We start from the raw sequence: 23404 nt of genomic DNA on the forward strand, positions 1-23404 counted from the left end.
TTGAGTCCAGCTCCTGACTTCAAACAGAAGCCCCCCAAAATAGATAATTTGTCTGAGACTGTTTTCTGAATGTTTCTTGAGCTCTGGTAGACTTGATGTCATGACCACTGCCCTTGGGAGCCTGTTCTAGTGCTCTGGGGAAGAAACCTTTCCTAATACCCTCACCTGATGCAGTTCCATGCCATTCTCTTGGATACTGTCACTGACACCAGAGAGAAGATGCTGTTATGGAGACTGAGTTTTGAACATATTTTGTTAAACTTTCGGTTGTACATCTGATTCTGTGTTGCTTGCAGACCAAGGAATGACTGGATGTTTTCATTTCATTACCTTAATAGAGACATTATACTATAGTTACCATAAACTGGTTTCTGATAGTTTCCATATTACGAATAAGTACTGAATGTCATAAGCTGTTCATCCTAGAGATGCATCTGCTAGGTCATAACTTCAGCTCTGCGGCGTGATGCAGGGAAATTTTGGTGCTCCTGCATGGATAATGTATTTTGTATTTATGAACAGTATTTCACTGAACTGTACTCGTGCAGTACTAGAGACTTTTTGGTATACTCCAAGTTTAAGTGGTTTTGATTATTTTTTTTTCTTTCTGTTGTGTCTTTGAGACTGCAAAGTAGTAGTGTTTCCTTGAGTGATTCACTATAGAAATACTTGATTTTATTAAACAGACCTTTTGACACCTGCAAACGTTGTTCCTGAAGCCAATCACACTCCCTGCCTAACTATAATTCCTTTATCCCTGGAAATAACTCAGAGTTTACAACCCAGGGAAAAAGTATAAGTTGATAACAGTTTTCACTATAGTTTGCCCTGTTTCTCTATCTACTGAACGTGGACATGCAGTGCATGTTTGTTGAACCAATTGTGGGTATGTAGACTGTTCAAGACTGTCATAATGGAACTTATCCCAAACTAATGGAGGCAATAATAAAATTTTATTATTAGATGTGCGTCCTCTTTTGACTTTAAACATGGATGACTGACAGTTTCCTGTCATCCTAGAAGAGTTCAGTTTTCCTCTCTTTTTGTGGGTTGTTTTTCTTTTCTCCATGCTTCAGTGTATTTTTATTACCTTTGATATCCTAATATTTAAACATTTTCAGACCATTATATTACAAATACTTTTTTTTTTTTTTTTTTTGTAATTGCAGTTGTTTCTTATCCTTACTGCTGGTAGCTGCCGTCGTTTGGAAAATCAAACAAACCTGTTGGGCTTCTCGACGGAGAGAGGTATTAATAATTTTAAGATTATTGTGGTATCTTATCTTCCAGAATATATTGAGAGCTTTAATGAACAATCACATTCACACTTTCCCTGTATATTTTTTTCCCTGTATACACAATTTAAATATTCCTCTAAACTTTGTTTTTGCCTTTACCTTCCATGCTGAAAATGAAGAAAATATTGTTTCTTCCTCCTGCCACAAATTACAGACATTGCAGAGCTAGACTGCAGAAAGCTTTATTTATTTGCTTTATGATGGAGCGTACTCTCAAATAGTCTCAAAATGGCAGTTCAAAAACATTGATGGGTTGACTGAACAAAGAGGATCATAGTGTGTCATCTCAGACTTCTCTGGGAAGTTATCTGGCACTGTTACTTTGCTGTGTCATTATCAAAGGTCATAGAAACATATAACAGGAGACAACTCTCTCTTCAAAGTGTTTTTACTTTACTTTTTTTTTTTGTATTGTTTGTTGTCTTTTCATTCGTCTTTTTTAATCCTAAGCAAAACTACCTCTGACATCAGTAGCCTTTTCATAGCACGATATGTATTTTTACACTCTATACATTCTATAAAGAACAGACCTACATAGAATTTTTAAAAAAGTTTTTCAAGTTTTATTATCCTAATATCATAATAATTATTTCTATGTCTATATCTCATAGCTCATGCAAATTGACTGATAAATACACTATAAATATAAATCAGCTACTTTAGAAGAGCTAAGTAGAAAGAAATATTTTGCAACTGGATTAAAATTCCCAGAGGTCCATGCTTGAGTGCTGATCCTTGCTTTCTCCTTAAGTAGTGCTACAGAAACTTAGTTGTCTCTCATTCAGAAATGATATCTATTATTCTATCAAATTCTTACGTACCAAATTTAAAGCCCCGCCTGTTCTAGTGTGATGGGTTTTCCATCTATTTTAGTCCTTGAAAGACAGGAATGTTGACTTCTTCAGATGTTACCCTCAGTATGGACTCAATAGTTTAGGACATTAACTATAAAGTAGACATGACCAAAATTGAAAACCTGTTCACAGCTGCTAATAGCCACTCATCAAGAACGTTTATTGTTTATCTCAATCTGTTTTCCACAGGAAAGGTAGAAAATTCTTGTTCATGTGTTCTGTTAGTAAAAATTTTATCAAGATGTTGAAAGTATCAAGTAATTTTTTAATGTCTTCTTAGATTTCTAGATGTAGATGAAAATTCATATCTTTGTCATGTTTGGTTTTAAAGTTCGGCTAAACTGGGTCATTTTTGATTCTAAACTGAATGTAGCATGGCATCAGTCCAATGTGAGCCAAGAGTGAGATCCATTGTATTATGGGAATGTCTTCATTTTCTTGTTAATATAGAAATATTATCTCCAGTTTCTTTCCTAATTTGTTATCTATTGAGCAGAGATTTAGATTCTGCTGCTCACATCACTGCCAAAATCTGAGTAGTTCCCTTGAACTAATTCTCTTCCATTTATTCATGTACATGTAAGACATGATATATATGCTATATGCAAATAAATCTATATAACTATGTCTTCCAAAAAACTTTAATTGATCTGTGTTAATACTGAAATTGAGCTTTCCCTTCTCCATACCTATTGGTCTTTCCATTTCATTCATTGAAATCATTTTTTCCAGTGGGCTATGCACTTGAGTTTTGGTATTTTTCATTCATAACAAAATTCTACTTCTCATATTTTTCCTGCTTAAATAGATGCCTTCTAAAGATGTACTTTATCTTTAGAACATCCAAATTTATGCTTTAACTCCTGGCTGAGTTTCTGTTCTTCATTCCTGCCTTTTGAAGGAACAAGAAAGAGCAGATAGATACTTTCTCACCCTCTGTCATCAAAGTTTTTCACCCTGTGCATTGAAAGAAAATGGGAAGTATCATTCTTTTATTTCATGGTCTAAAAAGATCAATGAAACATTGAGCAGAAGAACATGAACAGCCCCCTGCCTGGCATCACTTGACATCTTCCTCTACCCGTCCGTCCCATGGATCAGTGACATTAAAAAAAAAATTAGGGGTAGTGTTTTTAAAAAGTAGGATACTTGGAATATTGTTCATCTGAGAGTGTTTGATCCTTGGGAGGTATAGTAGTGAATTTTATCAGATGGTTTCCTTAGTGTTATTTTTACGGCACTGTCTTTCTTAATGAACAAACCGGAGGAATTTGGAACATTCTTATTGGTACCAAACTCAAATTCCTACTTACAAAGCAGGAAAACATTTGTAAGCCAGCCTGGAAATTCATGTCGAATTTGCAGAAGGCAGGATATATTTCCTTGTCAATTAAGGTAAAGGAGTTCCTAAGAATATTAAGCTTTGCAATAGCAAAGCATTTTTAGCACAGTCTATGCTATCTGCATGTATATATATATATAATATAAATAAATAATATATATACATAATATAAAATAATAATAATATAAATATATAAAATAATAATATAAATAATAATAATATAAATAAATAAAATATATACTCTAGGTTTTTATGTCTCATCCTCTTTTTTTCCTTCAAAGACACACTAACATTTCTACCAGTACCTTTCTGTGAAATTTCATTTGTTAGTTCACTGGATGAAGAAGTGAGACCTGTCATTTTCTCCCAGAAAAGATTTGTTAGACCTCTTGCATTCTATACCCAGAGTTCACCCAAGAGACCACACACGAAATTTCAATCTGACTGTTTTCCTTTTTCACACAGACACACAAGATATATTACCCAGATTTACCAATGGATAAAATTGAAGAGAATGTGTTTTGATGTCTCTGTATGTTTCATATTTAAAATGTTTGTACAGTGTTATGTTGAGAATGGTTGAAGATGAGTCTATTCATAGGTCATTGTACAGAAATCTGGACAGGTTACCTACCAGTTTTGTAGTGGCTCAAATGTTTTGTCCCTCGAACAGCTTTTACTGAAAGGCACCACACTACAGATGAATTAGCATCCAAAATGATTTCTCGTTAACAGCATATCAAACTTTTCTTTTGCTTGCAAAAAGTCTACGTTGATGTCACTAACACAACCCATACAGATGGGATTATAAAGCACACATCTTCTATCTTATGTATTTTGGCAAATATTCATCTTTCATAAGGTAAAGCAGGTGCTGATCAGATACACTGTGAACTCAGCCAGATGCTTTGGGGATTTATTGCCGTTAAGCCATAGGCATGCAATGGAAGATATACATACAGATGTCCTATTCCTCCCCCTACACTAGCACGCACAGAATGCACTTATAGGCCAACATGTCCTGTGCCGATATGTGCATTTGTATATATTAGGCCAATCAATTAGTTAAAATGAAATTTTGTTTTTAAATGAAAATATTTTCAAAATATTGTCATAATTACACAGTAGAAAGAGCTTATATATTTAAAAGCGCATCTTAGAATCTTATTTGCTCGTGTAATGCACTGTAAGTCTCTTGAGAAATGAGGAAGTAATGCATGATCGCACATTTGTGTAAAAATGTTTGAAAGCATGGTATTATATATATATATAAAGTGCTTGCCTAGCTTTAAAGGTTAATGTCATTCCTTTATTGGAATTTTCATATTTATATATAGCATTTCATTATACAGTCAGCTGTGCACCATTTGCATGTCTGAAAGAATAGCATATACAAGTATAAAAACATGGAATTAGAGAGAATGCTTGCTTTACACAGTGTGTGGGTTCTACACAACTTATTGCTTCATTTTATTAAATAAGCTTATGTTTGTTTTTTTTTAAAAATAACCTTTCTAGCCTTAATTTTAACATCAAGGTAGTTTTATTCTTTTGAATATTCAAAGATTCTTAAAACACAAACGAAGCTGAAAGAGTCTACTTCTTAATAACAGTAACAATTCATGTAATAGCTCTAAGCTCATTTCTATGGTAACCCAATAAGAACAGGAAAGTTTGGTTATGTTAGTAGTACTAATGAATGTAGACAATATGTGAATTCCAGCTAACACAGTTTTACTTTATGTTTTAAGGACACTTGCATTTTTAAATTATGCCTTTTAGAAAATACAATAATGGTGTTTTATGTATTTAATGTTGCGTATGGAATGCAATGTGTTTAGTTTAGGAATATTGCTGCGTGTAGAATGTGGTATTGAACTTGAAGCAAAGGAGTAAAAGGAGTACTTTACTTCATTTTTGTGTTTTAATGTGGGCAAGTGGCCACCAATAGTAGATATGAAGAAAACAAGCAATAGTCATGTATAATTAACATATCCCAGTGCCTAGTTCTTCTCATGCGTGTGGATGTCTATGGGATTATATACTTTACATTTCAAAGTTAACCTCTCAGATCACTTTTCCTTTTTGGTACCTTCTTGTCTGTTGCTTAGCAAATATCTTACACATCTATATGTACTTACTCATAGACTGTGAGTAATCTTTCTGAAGTCAAAGGAGCTATTCATAGGACTAGAATCTCAACTTGTTATATTGCTCATGGTCTTCTGAAATCAATAAAGCTATGACTGCTTATTTCAACCGAAGACAACTAGAGCATTTATTTTAGTCTGAATTTTTGCTTTCTTTTCCAACCTAAAATTTAGGTTCCTCTCTGAATGAACCTTTCAAGTGATATGCCTAGTTAGTTGGCACTAGATCTTGTCTCATGACTATAAAACACATCTCTAAACAGCTCATCCCACCCAGGTTTTGCAGCGTTCATTCTTTCACTTTGATTTCTTGTGGGAGACTGACTATATAAAGGACACAATGAGTCAAATCTCCTTTATTGAGAGTTAATCTTCAGTTTTGCAAAACTGATGTTATAGTAATAATACTGTCATTTCACAAAAATAAACGCGTATTATCTGATTAATTTCTATGTTAGTACTGCTCTTCATGTTTATTCTCTTTATTATAGAAAAATATGAAATTTCTTGTGGGGGTGAATTAAATGATGTTGATCTAATACAGATATCTAAAAAACTATACAGTGCTAAGAGGTTTTCATCTTAGTTATTGAAGGGTAGATATCTCCTGCCACAGGCATCCATCCCAGGAAGGAATCTGAGTGGTCAGGCATAGTTTCTGCTTATGACTTAATGTCTTCAAGTGAATTCAGCACTACCTGACTGCCGAGTTGACATGTTTTATTTGGGCCCTGCATGGTTGTGAAGCTATGATGCTATGATCCGTTCTGGGGTGGGGAGAAGGCATGATATTTTAGCGTTAAATTAGAATGTGGACTTCAAGAAATGAACTATACTAACTGAGTTCAGTCTTAGGGAATCAGAATATTTTTTTCCAAAAGATAAGTGCAGTGTGGTGCAATACATGTTCAGTGTGGACAACCAGGGACACAGATATCAAAAGTCCTGCGTGACTTAGCTCCTTCTCCGCTTTGTATCTGGTGACAGCTTTTGTGATCAGCATTAATCTTGGGGTACGTTAAGCTCCCAAGAGAGTGAAAGACCAGCAGATGTAGGATGCACACTTTCTTCCTTTCCGTTTTAGTTCTACCCAATTCTGAGGGCAAATCTAGGGGGAAGATAGAAAATAAATAAATAAAGCAAAGTTATGTATCAATGGAACACATTCCTTTGAAAACACCACAGGCAGAGAAGCCTTGAAGCATGGAATGAATATGTTTTAAGGTGAAAAGTAGTGATATGGTTTTCTTTGCAGAGCTTCCCTTCCTTAAGTTTCAGTTTCATCTTCGCATCATCCTGTCCAAAGAAGAACTGAGGAACAGTACTTTGTATTAGACTTACTGTTTTCTCTAAAAGTTGTCATTTTTTAGAATTCATAATGATGTATCATTTTCTTATGTATCATAGTACCAAATACTTTAGTAGGATGATTTTATTTATTTATGCTTAAGTTAATACTGAAAAAGTGGTGGTAGTAGAGTGTTGGATTTTGTTTTCACCTTTTCTGGTAACCAAGCATGGAGCAAAAGCAAAGACAAATAATCAATTCAAGGATGCATACCTGGGCTATGAAGATCTGTTCCTGCCCTCTGTTGCATGTGGACCTATTTTCTTAAATTAAGTACATGAAACATTTTTTCAACTGGCAGATGTAAAAGAGAAAAGAAATCCTGTTGTGCTTGTAGATAAGGCAAACAGTTTTAGCTGAGATGAGGCATTTGTGATAGCTTCCTACAGATCAGTTTCTTTATCTCACAAAAATTGAGAGAGTAGAGAAGATAACAGATGATAGATTTATTACAAGGAAAATTGTGTGCTGCTTCTTAAAAAAAAAAAAAAAAGGGAAATGTAAACTAGATAGGAGTTTTAATTATAGCTAGATACGACTAGAAGAAGAAAATTGTTTGCTCTGTTTAATACATAATAACCAAAGCTCCTTATTTGTTTGCACAGTGTAGTTAGCCTGAAGGTCCTAAGAGGCGGTAATCAAAATAAATTAATTTCATTTTGTATAATTTTTGTATATAGAATGAGGTTTGCATATAGTTATTAGTGACGATAGCAGCACTTTAAAATTAATAATTATGGTTTTCAGTTCAATAGAATCTATGTTATGAGTTCAGATTACTAAAGATTAGAATAAAATGCTGCTGGAGATAATGTGGGTGTGCATATACTGTACTATATTAATTCCTGCTACCTTTCACAGACCTGGTTAAATCTTACCAGTGATGAGGTTAAGCTTTCAAGCCAACAGGAAGAAAAAAATAATGTTATTTATGAGAAAGTAGGGCCTGAGCAAAGTGAAGATGGCCTGAGGCAACTGGCCACTTTGCAGAGCTGAAGTTGTTGCTAGGCTCTATGGTTAGAGAAGTTTATGTGGGACTAGTTGTCAACAGAAAAGCATTAGGAGATTTTTCAGCAAAATACCTGTCAGTAAAAAGCAGTAGACAGAGAGAAAGGCAGGCTGCAGTGGGGCTCTGGGAAGAAGCCAGGAGAGCTTCTTTTGAATTTTTGAGATGAAAAGTCACCTGGAGTCATTTCCACAGCGTAAAGGATCTAAAGAGGGTAGCACCAAAACAGATGACTCATTTTTTTCTCCTAAGGAAAACAAAAGAGCAGGTGTTGAATGTTGGTCCGAAGTGGAAAGACTCTTCCTTACATTTGTATTTCTTCTGTTTGTAGTAAAAAGAAAAATGGAAAATGTGATTGCCTTTCCTTCAAAGAGCGGGGAAGGAAGTCCAAGCCTAGGACATATGGCATTACTCTCTTTCTCACTCTGCTCTTCCTTTGTACCTGAACTTCTGTTTATTTCTAGTTAAATGTAAATTGTGTTTTCTAAAAGTTATGTTAATTCATGGTAACAGTACTTCTGATTGCTAATGTGTTTATTATTGGCTTATAGACAGCTGATGCTGTCTATTAGTGTTCTTTCACAAAGCATATCTCTTCCACAAACTTCCAACTTCTCCATGTTAGTACATGAAATAAGTGGGCTTTTTTCAGAGATGTTTTTAGATATATTTCTGTATATATACAATTAAATAGTTGTAAAGAGGGATTAATATCATGCTTCACTTTTTTTCCAAAACGTTTGCATTTTCTACCCAGCATGAATAGTATGTGCCTTCTAGAGTAACTGCGTTGACCTTTTCTTTCTTACAATTACTGCTGATAGTATACAGAATTATTCTTTCTTTAGTGCCTTCAAAGCATCTTTTACAAATTTTCTTATATAATTGTTCCCTGCTAAGGTCGAGCTTTAATGCATTTCAGTGCAAAAGGAATGCAGTGATCAGGGAACCAGAAATTAGTTGTTAACTTTACCAGTGTATTTTTTTCAGTGTCTGTGCTATTATATGGTTTACTCTCTCAGCAGAATCTCTTCATGGTTGTGAATGTCAGTATGGCTGCTATACCAAACTCTGTGGGGAAATTCTGGGTTTTTTGTTTGTTTGTTTTTGTTTTGTACATATTTGTTTATACAAATATTATACACACATTCCTTGCTGGGAGCAAATCATGGCCGTGCAGTTCATTGGCTTCTCTCCTTTCTCTGGGTTAAAGGAAAAAACAAGTAGGCACATGATGACAAAATCAGCATATATGTCCTTATTTATTGAGATACCTGCTCTTACAAACACTGGAACCTTAGGCTGAAAAGAGATATCTTTAGAGGAAACTGTGGGTATGCAGCGCAGTCCACAAAAATGCAGAATAGTTATTCTTTCTGAAGAAAGAATATAATGATACAATATCCTTCCTGCAGCTGTAGTTTTTACTACTCCAACTGTTTGCAAACAATAGTTGAGAAATAGCGTAACCTAGTATAAACTAAGCTCATTATACTTATTTTCAAGAGATAATTAATAATTAACATATAACCTTTGGCTTTCCTTTCATCTTTCAAGTATTGACAGAAGTCACACAAAAACATACTATGTGTGGAAAGAATGCTTTGAAATGCAAAATTTAATTAAAATTAATGCAATGTTATTTTAGGACAGTTGTATGGTAGCAAAAGTTCTATAGGGAATATGAATATTTGAACAGATCATTATTTTTCATCCATGCTGTTCAATTTATGCACAAGTCATTTCAGGGAAAATAGAATACGTTTGATTTTTTGGTTGGTATTTGTTGGATTGAGTGCAACATTACAGTCACTTAAATTGAAATATCAGTAAATTACTCTAGACTGCTTTACTAATCAATTAAACCACATGTAATTAACAAAAATGAAACCTCAATAAACCCTGTAGGTTGAGCTTTCTTTGGTGCTCAGTGCTCTACATACATTTTGACTCCAAGTTAATTAGACTTACCATCTCTAAATAGCTGTAGCTTGTTAGTCTTTTGTATTTGTGCAGCCATAGTCAAAAATACTCCTGGAAATAGGCAAGGAAGCATGTCCCATGCAGGAGACGTTTAGGTTTGGAAGACTGTTTGCTTAATGGTTTTATAGGTTCCCATGTACAATTTGCTTCACTGCCAGGGCAATCAGTTTCTTTACCTGTAGAAATGAGTAAGCTGTACAGGTCTTTTTTATATGCTTGCCATTACACATGCCATTGGTATTATTTGGGGAGCTTATTTGCATGGCTGTTTCACTTTATTCTCCAATAATCCTGTTTGTACCTAGGCATCTTATTTAGGAATCTGTCTGTTTAGACAGGGAAAATAAGTGAACTGAACACTGAATGGCTCTCTTAATTGTTATTGTGGTGCATTGCTGATAATCAGAGGTACAAACATGTAGTGAAGTACAGTCTGTTAGTTTAAGTTTATTTACTACAAATGTCAATGTTAAAAGAAAGCATAAAAATATGAATCTCCTATGTTGCATATTCAGATTAATCAAAACCAATCACCCATTTCTTATGATTTTATGAGTCTGATAATAATATATGATACTGATTATACTCTTTACCGTAATTGTTAGTCTTCACAAAATTAAAGCAAAATATTTCCAGCATACAGTTGAGAGCATGTTACAGAAATGCTGTACCAAGTTATGTGACCTGAAAGTGCCAGACTAACCACATTTTGGCTTAATACTTTAACTGTATCCATTAGTAATATTCCTGAACTTGTTCTCTTTCTCTTTCTCATTCTGATGGAAATGAAATCTACACTGTTCATGTTGTTAATGACTAAATCACCCATGTGTGAAATGTTCAAATTTCACCTCTAGTTAGAACATCCAGTATACGGTAAGCTCATGGAAAGCAGTGATTATAAATCACTTCAGTAGAAAGGGAGGAAAGTAGAAGCCAGAGAATTATGAACAGCAAATTCCCCAAAACATCCTTGAACAAGTTTAGAAGCCAGCATTTTTTTCAGGAACAGAATCACATGAAAAACATATGCTAGGTCCTTTAGAAAGGAGGGGAAAACATCTCACGTTTGTACAGTTGGACATCATAAATGCTTAACAGTCTGTCACATAGGAGCTGTGGAGTGGGTGCAAAACTGGTCAGAAAAGCATACTTAGATATTCACAGTCAGTAAAATGAGTCATCAGCTACAGGTTAACCTTGGATATTTGTCATAGCTCTAGAAGTTGTCAGTGTTTTTATTAATGATCTGAGTTACACAGTTAGTGAACATATCTATTAAATTTGTGGATACAATAAGGTAGGTCACAAGAGCGCTGTAGGCAGCATTAGAGCTTAAAATAATCTTTACAAATTGGTAAGAATATCTGTATTGGTGAATGCAAGCTTTTCTACCTTGTAGAAATAATAATCTTCACAAAAACAGCATGAAGAAAAAGCCGACTCTGCTACAATTCTATAGAACCGATCGATGGCTTAGAGAGGTTCACAAACTGAGTGTGAGTCAGCAGCAACCTGGTTACAGAAAAGGAGTATATTACTGATTTGGTAGATTGTATCATTTCTAAGACAGTGAGTGTTAGTAGAACCTTAACTGGAAAACTGTGTCCAGTTTTGACGCTCAAGCTCAGAAAGGTAGTGGAAACAGGAAAGGTAGAAAGCATTTGTGAAAGGATAGCAGCTGGAAAGTATGGATATCCATAGTCGCACAGTGCAGAAGAACATACAGAGAAGAAGTAACAGCCTTGAATGTAGGAAGTGGAGTGATGCGTTTGTTGTATCTGTTGTAGAGAGGACAAGAAGTGAGGTGATTGTGTTGCAGCAATGAGCATTCAGGTGACATAAAGAATTTGCAATGACAAAAAGTTTGTAATGATAAAAATAGTGTGGTACTGGAATTATTTGTCTTAGAGATCCCAGAGGCTGTCATTGGAAGATTTTAAGATAAGGAATGACAGGAATTATATGGCAGATATGTCTTTGGAGTGTGGTTGATGGTCTCCTGAAGTCTTCTTTAACCATATGATCTTATGATTAAAAGCAGTGTCGGTTTTATTTAGTGTGCTTGTTATTAGGTGATATGAAATTACAGCAGCATGCATCTAATTTCAGAAACTTTCTCTTGTTTTAATTCAAGTAATCTCAAGTTTATGAAATGAATTTGGGTTTTCTTTTTCAGTATTAAGCATGATCTAAACAGATCCTTGAAAGAGCACAGCTTTGAAATATTGAAAATACTGCTGTAATAGTACCTGCACTTCCTCATTAAAGACTATTTTAAAATGTACACAAATTTGATGTTTACACTTTCATTGCAAAACTGTGTCCCAAATGATGGTAAATACAAGTAATTAGCCGTGAGTTCAGTTGTTTATCCTTTGAAAAGACTTTTAAGTGGCAGCATTCTTCTTCTTTAATCTCTAATGCATAAATATAGTCTTTGATGTTATTGATGTTGCATATCATGGTTAAAAATTTCAATATCTCAGAAAATTAGGGTCAAAACTAGCCCCTTATGTTTTACACTGCTTATGTTTATATCCGCAATATTCATCCAAATGATTGACCTATCTTGTGATTTTATTATTTATTTATTTACTTTTACGGCAACTTGCATTTTTTTTGTTTCATTATTTGAACAATACTAATTGTTCTGGACCTGACAGCCCACCCAACGTGATGATACTGGCTTCTGTGTAAGAGTGGCGAGCAAAGCAAGGTGGCTTATTTGGGATTAGAATTGAAAACCTTGCACAAACCAGAAATTGAGGAATCGGTTTTATTTTTACTGTTTTTCTGTAGTATATCTTTTTATAATTATTCTGTCTCTCCGTCTGCTGTACCAGTTTCACAGGTCTTTAAAATGCATTTGCATATTTTTTACAACAGCGTATGTATAGAATACTTATCAGATGTAGTAACCACTGCATCTTTGTGAGCTTTGCAGTCCTGCAACCAATGACAGAAGATTTATCTATCCTGCAGATGGACAATGTATTATAATTCCACTGCTTTCAGATTGGTTTGTTTCTGACACGAAGCTAACGTAATTTAAATATATCTCCTTTGCATAGTCAATAGATTACATCTAAACTTTGGCTTTCCTTATCTCTTGACTCATTGATACATTTTATGTAAAAGCATACAATTTGAGGGAAACATACAATTTCAGAGGGAAAACCCAATTGAAATGAGGATAATGTTGTTTAGGACATCTCTGCTGTTGAAATATGGTGTTGGGGATGTCACCAGTATTTGAATATATAGTTATTTCTTTGATGTTCTTTGTGCCTAAAAAATGAGTGTTAGTGTTTTGAGTAGAAAATTTGGATCAAGTACAGTCTGATCTGAGCTAAATTATGGCATTATTAAGTTGTGTGAAATTGTTTTACCTCTCGAAGTAACAAATGAATTAAACTCTTAAAATTTGCTATTTATGCATATATTTACTATTGTATGTCTACTTACAAGGAAATTGCTGATTAAAATTAATATAATGGTGTGGACATTATTACCAAACAGCTGTCTTGACAAAGATATTTATCTACAGGCTGAAAATTCACTTTTAGTAGAATACAAAGAGCTTCATTTAGATTTTTTTTTTTTAATGAAAGTAAATATATATTTAGAGCATAAATTAATAAGGCGATTTGTTTATAATGTTAGCAAAATAGGATATATAAAGATATAGCCTGCCATCTCAACAGTAAGCAGCTTTTTCTAGTAGCTGGTACAGTGACAAATACACTAGTAACGAGTATAAAGTTCTCATTCACAGCTAAGACTTACAAAGAGTTTATGTCCCTCTAGTTTGCTTCCATCTCAGTCAGGTCAGTCTGATACTGTTATTTTGACAAATTTCTATCCGAATATGTTACAGGGTGATATTTCTCCTGTTATCTTTAGCTATAATTTGTCGTTGCATCCCGATTGCTGAGCTCGAATCTTCAATGTTTGTACATCTAATGCAGATATTTGCTATTTGTGGAATTTCTCATTCCAAGAACAAGGAAAGTGTTGGTTTGTTTTGGTTCTTTCCTTCTCTTGTTTAATTGTTTCCAATATGAGCCACAGTATATATCTACAAAATAACGAGCTTTACTTTTCTCATCATAATGTGTAGAAGCCTCAAGCAGCCAGTTGTCCTTCCATCGTATTTCACCCAGTGTCCGCCATGTGAGAAGATAGTGCCAGTGATTACAAGATTTCTCTGATCAAGTTTCTCATAGGCTCAGTCCCTCAATGGGACTTGGGGTGACGTAGCCTGTATTAAGGTGAGCAGAAAGAGTATGTCTTTCCCTAGTTTGCCATATAAATGTAGCACAAATGGATAATACGCAAATAAGGAGTGTACAAGCATAAGTTCAACTTTTCATAGAAAATTAACATATTTCTCACTGATTTAATGGTGCTGACACTCTGATCTTTAAAATTATGTGGCTTGCTCTAGTCTTGATAGTGTTATGCCCCACCACAGTAATGCGTATGCGCCTTCACGCTTTTGAAGATTAGGATACCCAACTGCTGCAATATGAAGTGAGCGTGGTGGCTTCACATCATAGCTATTCTGTACCTCTTTCTGTTTTGCTTTCCATCAGGTGGGTGTGGTATTTTGAAGAATTCCATACAGTTTCTAGTTCTCACCTTTCCCAAACAATATTATATTTTAAACAGAGAAAAAAAAAAAAAAAACACCCATATTCTATAAATATATATTTTTACAAAGCAAAAAGATATTCTTATCATATTTCATTTATAATTCACTTTGATTTTCACACCTCAAAGTGCTGTAAAATCAGCTTTTGATCTTCATATTTTCTTAAAACAATTAATCTAGTAATTAAGTGAACAAAGGAAAAAGGTAAGGAAGTAAAATTGTTTATGAAATACAGTGAATCAAATGATAAGTGGTTTTTTTAAGTCTCATTAAATTACAATGTTTTGGCTCAAAAAAACCCCACTGTGACACTCCCCCTTTACTCACATAAAAGTTTGTCAAGTGGTGCTTATGTCCTTTTGATAATAATGAACAATTGTCTGAAGTTCTGGAGAGTTTCACTCTCATTCTAGCTGTTAGGAATATTTAATACATCTCATTAATATACTTGTAGAGTTTCTTCTTCAAGATAAATGTTTGTTGAATCCTAAGTGAAGGTGCCTTTGATGTTGAATGGCTGGCACTTGTGATAACAAGGAAGTAACTTGTGCAAATTGAAGTACCATTGTGTCTGGCAGCAGGTCATTGTTATGTCTGTGTGAGGCCAGCATACTTAGTACAAGGGCCTGAAGAGAATGTGTAGCTATGCATATTTGGTCCCAGTGGTTAAATAATGAAAAAATACATCTTCCTGGTGTCTCAGGGAGTTTATAATGTACTTTTGTTCAAAGTAGAACTCCTTGTTTAGGGAGTGTCTTTCAGTTTTGATGCCGTTTTGTATTTAACAGAAAAAAAAAATAGTAAAAAGCATTATTAAAAAAAAAAAAAAAGCACAAAGAAAACACACAACAAATCCAGAATTATTTTCTTTCCAGGATATCAAATGTCATTCTCTCACAAGGTAAACATTTTCAACTTTCTCTTTTTCTCTCTTTTTCTTTCCCCAAAATAATGCTAGGTTGCTGTAGAAAGCTTGCTTTATGTGTAACATTATACCATAACAATACTACTTTCATGTTTAACTGTAGCTGAGTTGCACATAGTATTTTCTTAGGCAAATATAAGAATACACACTTTTTCTGCCCTTTATTCGGAGATTTTTCATAAGACAAAGTAGCTATAGGCATGCTTTTCTATGAGGAGCCTCTCAAAGTAAGTGATAAATTCATTTTCTTATAGTATTATTATCCCAGGGAACAAGGGAAAAAAGGTTTTAATAGGCACATTAATTCAACTTATATCTTCCTTCCTTTGTCCTCCTGATTTTTGGTTATGTAACTGTTACCTATGATTTTCCCAATTTTCTTTCCCTCTCACATCTCATACATGTGTTTCTTCTTTTTGTCCTTTTCTATTTTTCTTTGGTTCTATTTTGTCAGTACTTGAACATGCTCTTATGAAACACATCTCTGCTGTGTTGTGTTTTTGTTTAAACTGGCACTTCTAAAAGGTTAGGCCTCTGCCTTTTGGCTGTTATAGTTGAACACTGTTGTCAAAAGAATTTCTCTAGATTGATGACTCTATAGAGTAATGCTTTTGCCTGAGTACACTGTTGATATATAATAATCGTTAAAGATTAAACTACATCTTGAGTGTGTAAATGACCATACAAAGGGTTTAAGAGGATTGACGGGGCAGTGCAATGCAACTTGGTGTGGTGGAGGAGAGAAATTGCTGCAGTGCAGTATTAACATCTTGTGCCAAGAGAACACTTGCCCAACTTCCCAGGGACTATGCAGGAAGTGAAATGGGAAACTGAGGATGATTAACCTCTCTAAATTTCTACATGAACATATAAGGCTCACCTAAGATCAACCTAAGTTGAGTGTAGCCACAACAGATGGTCTGTGATTTCCAAGTTTTGTAGACAATATCCGCACAAAGTATTGGTGTGAAACAAGCAAGTTCCAATAGGGAGGGAATTGTAGAATAATGCCCGTTGTGTTATTTTATAACAGGGATATAAATAACTTAAAAGCATATACTATCTGAAAACGTTTCAGATATCAATAGAGGGCAAACATCATAAAGTATCTGTTGGTGGATCTGTAAAGGATATACCTTTAATTCTCCAGAAATATTTCACTTGCTGGAAGCTGTTTAAAATAAAATAAATAATTATTCAGATCCCTAGATGGTTATTTACATTTGACATTTTTTTTTAATTTAAAAATATCTACAAGTGGCATTTCATTAATGCTTTTTATTTTAAAAGTTGTCTCCTTGTTACTGGTACATAGAACAGAATATGGAATAAAGCAGGAATTAATAAAACAAACTGTAATACCTGGCTTAAATAAGAAAAAACAGTTGCAATTACTTCACATGAGCTTCAGACACAGCTAGCAACTTAAGAGTATTTCTTTGAAATCCATGCATTTTTGGAGGTGTAAAGATTTCAGGTGAAATAGAAAATGCTGAAAGCTCTCTTCCCATCATTTTATTTGATGTTAGGGATAAATTTGTAGGCTGTTATCTATTTTATCCATGTGTTTTTGCCCACATCTATGTCTATCTGTATACACAGACATTATACATACATACAGTATTTTTCAGTATTGTTAACATGCAAAATAAGCCTGTCATCCAAACCAGCAACAACAACAAAAACCGCACAGAATGAGTGGTATGAGGGTCAGCAGAAATATCCATAACCACATATAAAACTTCAGGTGTCAGAAAAATTTTAAGTGTGGTTCATGTAGACATTGCCTGATGTGAGACGTGCTAAATGAAGGACTGCAATACTTGCTTTTATACACTAACCATCAGAGCATTCTCTGTTTCATTCAGGTGGTGGCTTTACTTTATTAATATTGTTTTCATCTTCTGTGTATGTTTTTATCCTTTTTTAAAAAGAATTTTTGGAGAACAGACCCAAAATTCTCAGGGGAGTAAGTTCTGTGGCAAATTCTGCCACTGTAGAATAACAGTTATGTTCATCAATACATCTAAAACAAAAACATCTGAGATGTCCTCTTAGTCAGAGTCTATCTATAACTATGCATACTCTAAACATTTTATGTGTCGACGTGATTTCCAGTCTTCATAGGGTGAATTTATTTGGTTGTAGGTTACTGAAGAAAACAGGCAATAGTACTTACTGGTCTTACTTTAATTCTTTTTTTTTTTTTTCTAGTTTTAATCTGATGATGTAGAGGTTCAGAATGATTTTACAATGTACTATAGATATATACATATACATATTTTTAATAACATGGCATTTTTTAAAAGAACACAAATGAAACTTACCTATGCATCAGACATTGTAATACCTGCAGCAATGTTTTGTGCTGTTCTGTATTACTTTTGGCATGTGCTTCTTCTAATTCCAACCTTTGGAATGAAATCTATGAGTATTTGTTACAGATTTCACAGCTTTCAGGTATTTTTTGGTACTTAACATTTTAAGTTTAGCGATAATTGTCATTTTTGTTTTAGTACAGAGAGTCAGTCTGTGTCAGATAATATTTTGTCTTAGTCTCTTAGAAAATGAATAGTTTGAGAGACACAATCTTGAAACCTTCAAAATTTGACATCTCTGAAAACTAAAGACCTGTTTATCCTTAAAATGAGATGGATGCATTAAAAGCAGCAAATTCCCAGTGAGTTTCCTTTGCTGTCAACATTCATGTCTGCTTACTCAGTTCCTCTTATCAATTGCCCATAACTGAAACCAAGTTTTTTTTAAGGTTATTATAGGACAGAGAAATATGTATCATACTTCTGTCCAAAATTTATGAAAATACACGCATAAGGTCCTAATGACGTCTGTGAGTATTGGATTCTGCCTCTCTCTCTGGACTGATGCCCTCACCACCTTTCACACCAATATCAGACATACTTTCACATATATTACAGGCAATGATAACAGCACTATAAAAAAAAAAGAACACTGACATCATTGAAAATGATCACATTATTCATTGGTAGGCAGGACTCTAACTGTTATCGTACTCTTTATGCCTCTATTGTGGCTGAATGAAATGTCATTGTCTAAGTTTCATAAAATGTACCTTAACACACAGTACGTGAGTTAAAAACAGCTCTACCAAGGAGATAGGCACTGATATATACATATGAATAGCTCTTAAGTTTGGGTCTTGTTGGGGGGAGGTTTTTTTTTCATCAGGTGATTAGATAGGCACAAAACGTTTAGTGCCCTCATTACAAAATTAACTAAGCATTATATTACCACCTGGCCATCTGTTGGGATACAGTGGTTGTTATTTCCAATGTTGTGGCTTGGATGATTTTTCTTCTGAACTTGCAATTCGCTTTTCATATATTATAAAAAAAAAAAAAAAGAGCATATTTTCCAATGCATTCTACTACTACATTTTGTTTGCTCATACCTAAGTACACAATTTTACTGTTTGCTCACGGAGGGTAACTATCACATTTTTATATATTGTTCAAATCCTTATAAATGCACCATTTTTTCCTCAGTGCTCAGTACAGCAAAGCCGTGCAGTTATATTTTCCAGCAATCAGACTCAGTTCACTCACATCCAAGATGCTTTATCACTTCCTTCGCTCCCACACAACTGCACTCTCACCTTTTTTGCATCCTTCCCCAGCTGTCTGTCTGTTGCTGTTGTTATTTGTGTGGCCGCAGCATATACTTAGCTAACCTTGATTGCACCAGAATGATGCTGTGATTTATTTATTTAAAATTAGTAGCGTCCAAAATTGAACTAATTTTCTCTTAGTTATGCGTAGGGTGTTTCATATGTTTTAAAACAGAGCAATGTGTAGTTCCTCTTACTCTTAGAGACATACACAGTATAGAGATTTAGGTTCACTCTATGCCCTGTAATCTTTGAAAATGATTTTGTTGTCTCGGAGAAAACCTGAGACAATATATATCATTGTACATCTATATTCTAGTGCAGAGATTACTGCTTTTGCTATTTCTTATGTTTTTTTTTTCCTATGTGTCTTTTTTTTCTATTCCAAACCATGCTTTAGATTTACACAAAGAATAAGATTGATTATGATGTTACTGAAGATAACCAGAATTCTGGAAGCAAAGCCAGCATTTCTGCTTACTACCCACAAAGAAAAAATACTGCAAATGGTTTACGTAGGAATTACATTCACTTTGTTCACACATCTGAGCTCCTTTGTTTTTTGAGGATTACACAAAGTGAACATATGTGGAATATTGCTACCAGCTTGCATTGTTTGATAAATCCATGTAGGCAGAAGAATGCTGGTGGCAGAAAGGCAAACGTACGGGTGTTTCATCTGGTTACAGCAAAATCTGGGAATTCTACCCCTTTTGAGCAACAAATGCCAGTAAGATTAGGAAACACACTCTTGAATGAATGTGCTTCATGTGTTAAATATCAAGTATTAATATTAAACATATTTGGCCATAACTTAAAGGTTTCTATTCTGTGATTTCTATAGATCTTTTGTAGCGTATGTGCATAGTAGATATATAAGCAGAGAGATTTCCATTCACAGAGCCAAAATGTGGGTTTTTTTTGCACAGGACATCTGATTTGTACTGAGAGGCTTTTATATGCTTGTAGACTGCTCCAGCTGTCTTGTAGCTTCCTGCAGCACAATAGTGGTAAGGGTCAGGCTCTGTCAGTTCAGACCTTTGCTGTTAGGCAGACGTGGGCTGGTATCATTGCTCAGGCTGTCAGCGCAAGTCTCAAACTTCATGGAGTTTCCTGTCACTCCAAATGACCAACTCTGGAATATCACTGAGAGGAACTATGACTACTTCAAGGAATAATACCTAATGTATGACTTCGTAGTGTGTTCTCATGAATTTTTGCCTAAAGAAACAGGCAATGTGATCTTGCTCTACTCCCTGTATCCTCCTAAAATTTGTAATCCGTGGGCCAGTGTGACACATACTGGATGAGAAAGGGGAAATTATAGAAAGAATTAAGTTCTACAAATGTCAGGAAAGTGAGTGGATAGGTAAAGGACAGAGACCCATCCTATTTCAGTCATGGAGGGGGGACCAGACTGGCAAAGAGAACACTGCGGAATTTGCTATCCTTATCATTGAAGGAAAGCGAGGAATCAGCAGACAGAACCCACACTTCTAAAGGAGACAAGGCTTTGATCATTCTGCTTTAATATAATTTTTGTGTTTCACCTTTTACTGTCTGTCCAAGTAGTAGTATCATAATCAGACAACATATTGCAACATTTGGTAAAATATGTTTTACGGGTTTTTCACCTGCAAGAAGTAGAGAGTTCTTGCAAGGGCATAGAATAAGTTCTGTTTTAATGCAGATTCTTCCATTTGTATAAACAAAATTCCTTAATCTGTTTTTATTAGAAATACATACTAACACTCCCATTTCATTGCATCATAATGGGGCAACATTATAATGTCGTTTACTTTGGGGCTTCAAATTCTGTGAATTGGTCTTAGCCTGTGTTTCTTTGGTGTTCTCAATAGTTGTTTGCTGAAAGGCACTGTCAGCATCAAAGCCTCTACAGATAGCTTAACTTGCTGCTGTGATTTCCCTGCATATATCAAGGTTCTAGGACATCCTCCTGCTTATTCATCTGGGACTTCTTTTATTCATCTGAAAGATCAGAAGGAATCTGGAATTAATTCAAATTCTCATATTATATTTGGAAATATTTAAGGTGCTCTTAAATTCAGCAGCTTTTATTATCCAAATATTGTAAACTTGATGAAAAAACTCTGGACTTGTTCTTTTTTAATAGTCATCAGATTTAGCAGCTTTATATTTTCCATGAAGCTATTTTTCACTATATGGTCTATTGAGTTTTTTCTTCCATAAAACATTATTATGATGACTCTATAGATTCAGGAGCGTTCAGCTCAACTTTATCCTTAGTAATAAATACTTGTGAGGAAACATCGGATTTTAACATAGCAAACTTTTTATGTCACTAGCAAAATACTATTGGAAAAACCACAGTATCAAGATTTGTATTAGCAAATATTATATGCTAAAAGAGAATGTAACAACCATCAGCCCTAAAGTAGAGTTGAACATCAAAGAATGAACATGTTCTTGCCTTTGTTGTTGTCTGACGTCTGATGCTCAGCGTTGCTGACATCTGGAATATTTCTCAATATGTTTGTATAATGTGTTTCTCTCTCTGTTATTGATCATACATCCATTTGCTATGCAGTCAGATTTCCCAAAATGTTTGGAGCCTCAGATTTATTCTCTCTTCCTCTTTCAATGCAGCAATTTTACATTTGTTAAAATTTTCCTCAACCAACAGTAGAAAAGAGTCAAAAGTTCAAGGGCAGCCTGAAGACAACAACCAAATGGAACTGTTGTTCACGGCTTCATTTCTATTTAAGGTAGACTAACTTTGTTTTATTGCTCTCTGATCAGATCTTTAAGATAATAGAGTAATACTGGCACAAGTTAACTACGATGCTTCATATCTGCCTGTACAAACAGGAGTAACAGATAAAGAAGTGTGATTCAGTACAGTAGGGATAGATAATAAAAGTCTTGATTATATTCAATAAACAATTCATATTGTTCAATTGCTTTGGAATATTGACCTCCTGGATTCACTGGGGAATCTTCTCATTGACTTCTGTGAATGTAGATTGTCCCATCTTTCCATTGGAATCATTGCTATGAGGGACACCAGTCTGGCTCTCTGCTTTGTAATACAGAGATTGTATATAAGTTTAGAAGCTATATTAATCCATTTATTTAAATTCAGTGGACACATCTACCTGCCAATCCTAATTATTTGTACCTTAGTATTCACAGTGAGTATACAAGAGGTACTTATAACACTTGGAGTCATAGACTTCTATTTATAATTAGACCGCAGTTAGGTAGCATTCTCTGTTCTAATGGCTAGTTTAGTTTACTTTGTATTTGCAAGCATTCATAGTAACCCAGTTTAATGCAATTTTGCAAGATATTAGTTTGTTTCACTATGGCTACTTTGAAGTTGCTCTGAAACTTTCAGGAAGATTTTGCTTATTCAGCTGCTTACTTTTTTTCCACCCCATTGCTGAACTCTCATGGGCCAGATAATCTACAGAAGCCCAGCAGCACAGCTACCGTAGTAATAAACACTTAGATTCCCCAGATAGATTTTATTTTAAGCTACTATGACACACACTGCTCTTGAATAAATGTTTTTATTTAAAATGTGTAATTTGTACTGAAGTCTTTTATAACAGAATCATTGAATAATCATAAGACGGGGCCCTGAACTAGCAATAGAAAGGTCAAGAGAATATGGTCAATAATTCTGTGATCGCATTGCGACTTCAGGCAGCAGGCTTTCTACGTTGCCAGTGTTTATCAGGCTATTTTATGTGATGGACAGAATTGTAGCTGACGCAGCGTGTGTGTTAGATCTCCGTCAGGAAGCTTTAACACAGAACTGTGTTCCGATAATGTGAAACATAGCACATAGGGAGTCAAAACAAATGAGTTCACATTGGCCATTGTGGGGTTGGAAGTGGGGACTGCAGCAGCCTTAAGAACAGATCTGAATAGCGAAGAGTCTGATTGCTAAATGATTACAATCGTTTACTGCCATAGGCTATAAAAATTAAAAAGGTCTAAGTGCTTCTTTCAGACAGAGATGCAGAGACTAATTTTACATGAATGCATATCCTAACAAGATTAGCTGGCTTATTCAGGCGTATGAATTGCACTTCTGTTCTTCGTGTTAAACAAGCTTGTACCATCAGAGCCACTCGGAGCTTATCACGATCTCAATCACGCCTGCATTTCCACTCTTCCCCCCCCCCCATTTTAATGCTCTGACACT

At 34.7% G+C, this 23404-nt stretch overlaps 1 protein-coding gene across 15 annotated transcripts in view; it reads left to right on the forward strand.

Annotated features, from left to right (window-relative positions):
• The window catches only part of ATRNL1 (attractin like 1), a 419950-nt gene that overhangs the window by 222573 nt on the left and 173973 nt on the right, over positions 1–23404 (forward strand). For 12 of the 15 annotated variants that reach the window (XR_003075754.3, XR_003075755.3, XR_001467268.4 and 9 more), the window contains one exon: positions 1170–1248. The exons of the other annotated variants lie outside the window; for them this stretch is intronic. Coding sequence is in view for 9 of the 12 variants with exons in the window: in XM_421777.8 (XP_421777.4) it covers positions 1170–1248 (79 nt within the window). In the remaining 3 variants the exon portion in view is untranslated. The remainder of the gene's footprint in view (positions 1–1169; positions 1249–23404) is intronic. 15 annotated transcript variants of the gene reach the window in all.

This window comes from Gallus gallus, chromosome 6, assembly GCF_016699485.2.
Source record: "Gallus gallus isolate bGalGal1 chromosome 6, bGalGal1.mat.broiler.GRCg7b, whole genome shotgun sequence".
Taxonomy (NCBI): Eukaryota; Metazoa; Chordata; class Aves; order Galliformes; family Phasianidae; genus Gallus; species Gallus gallus.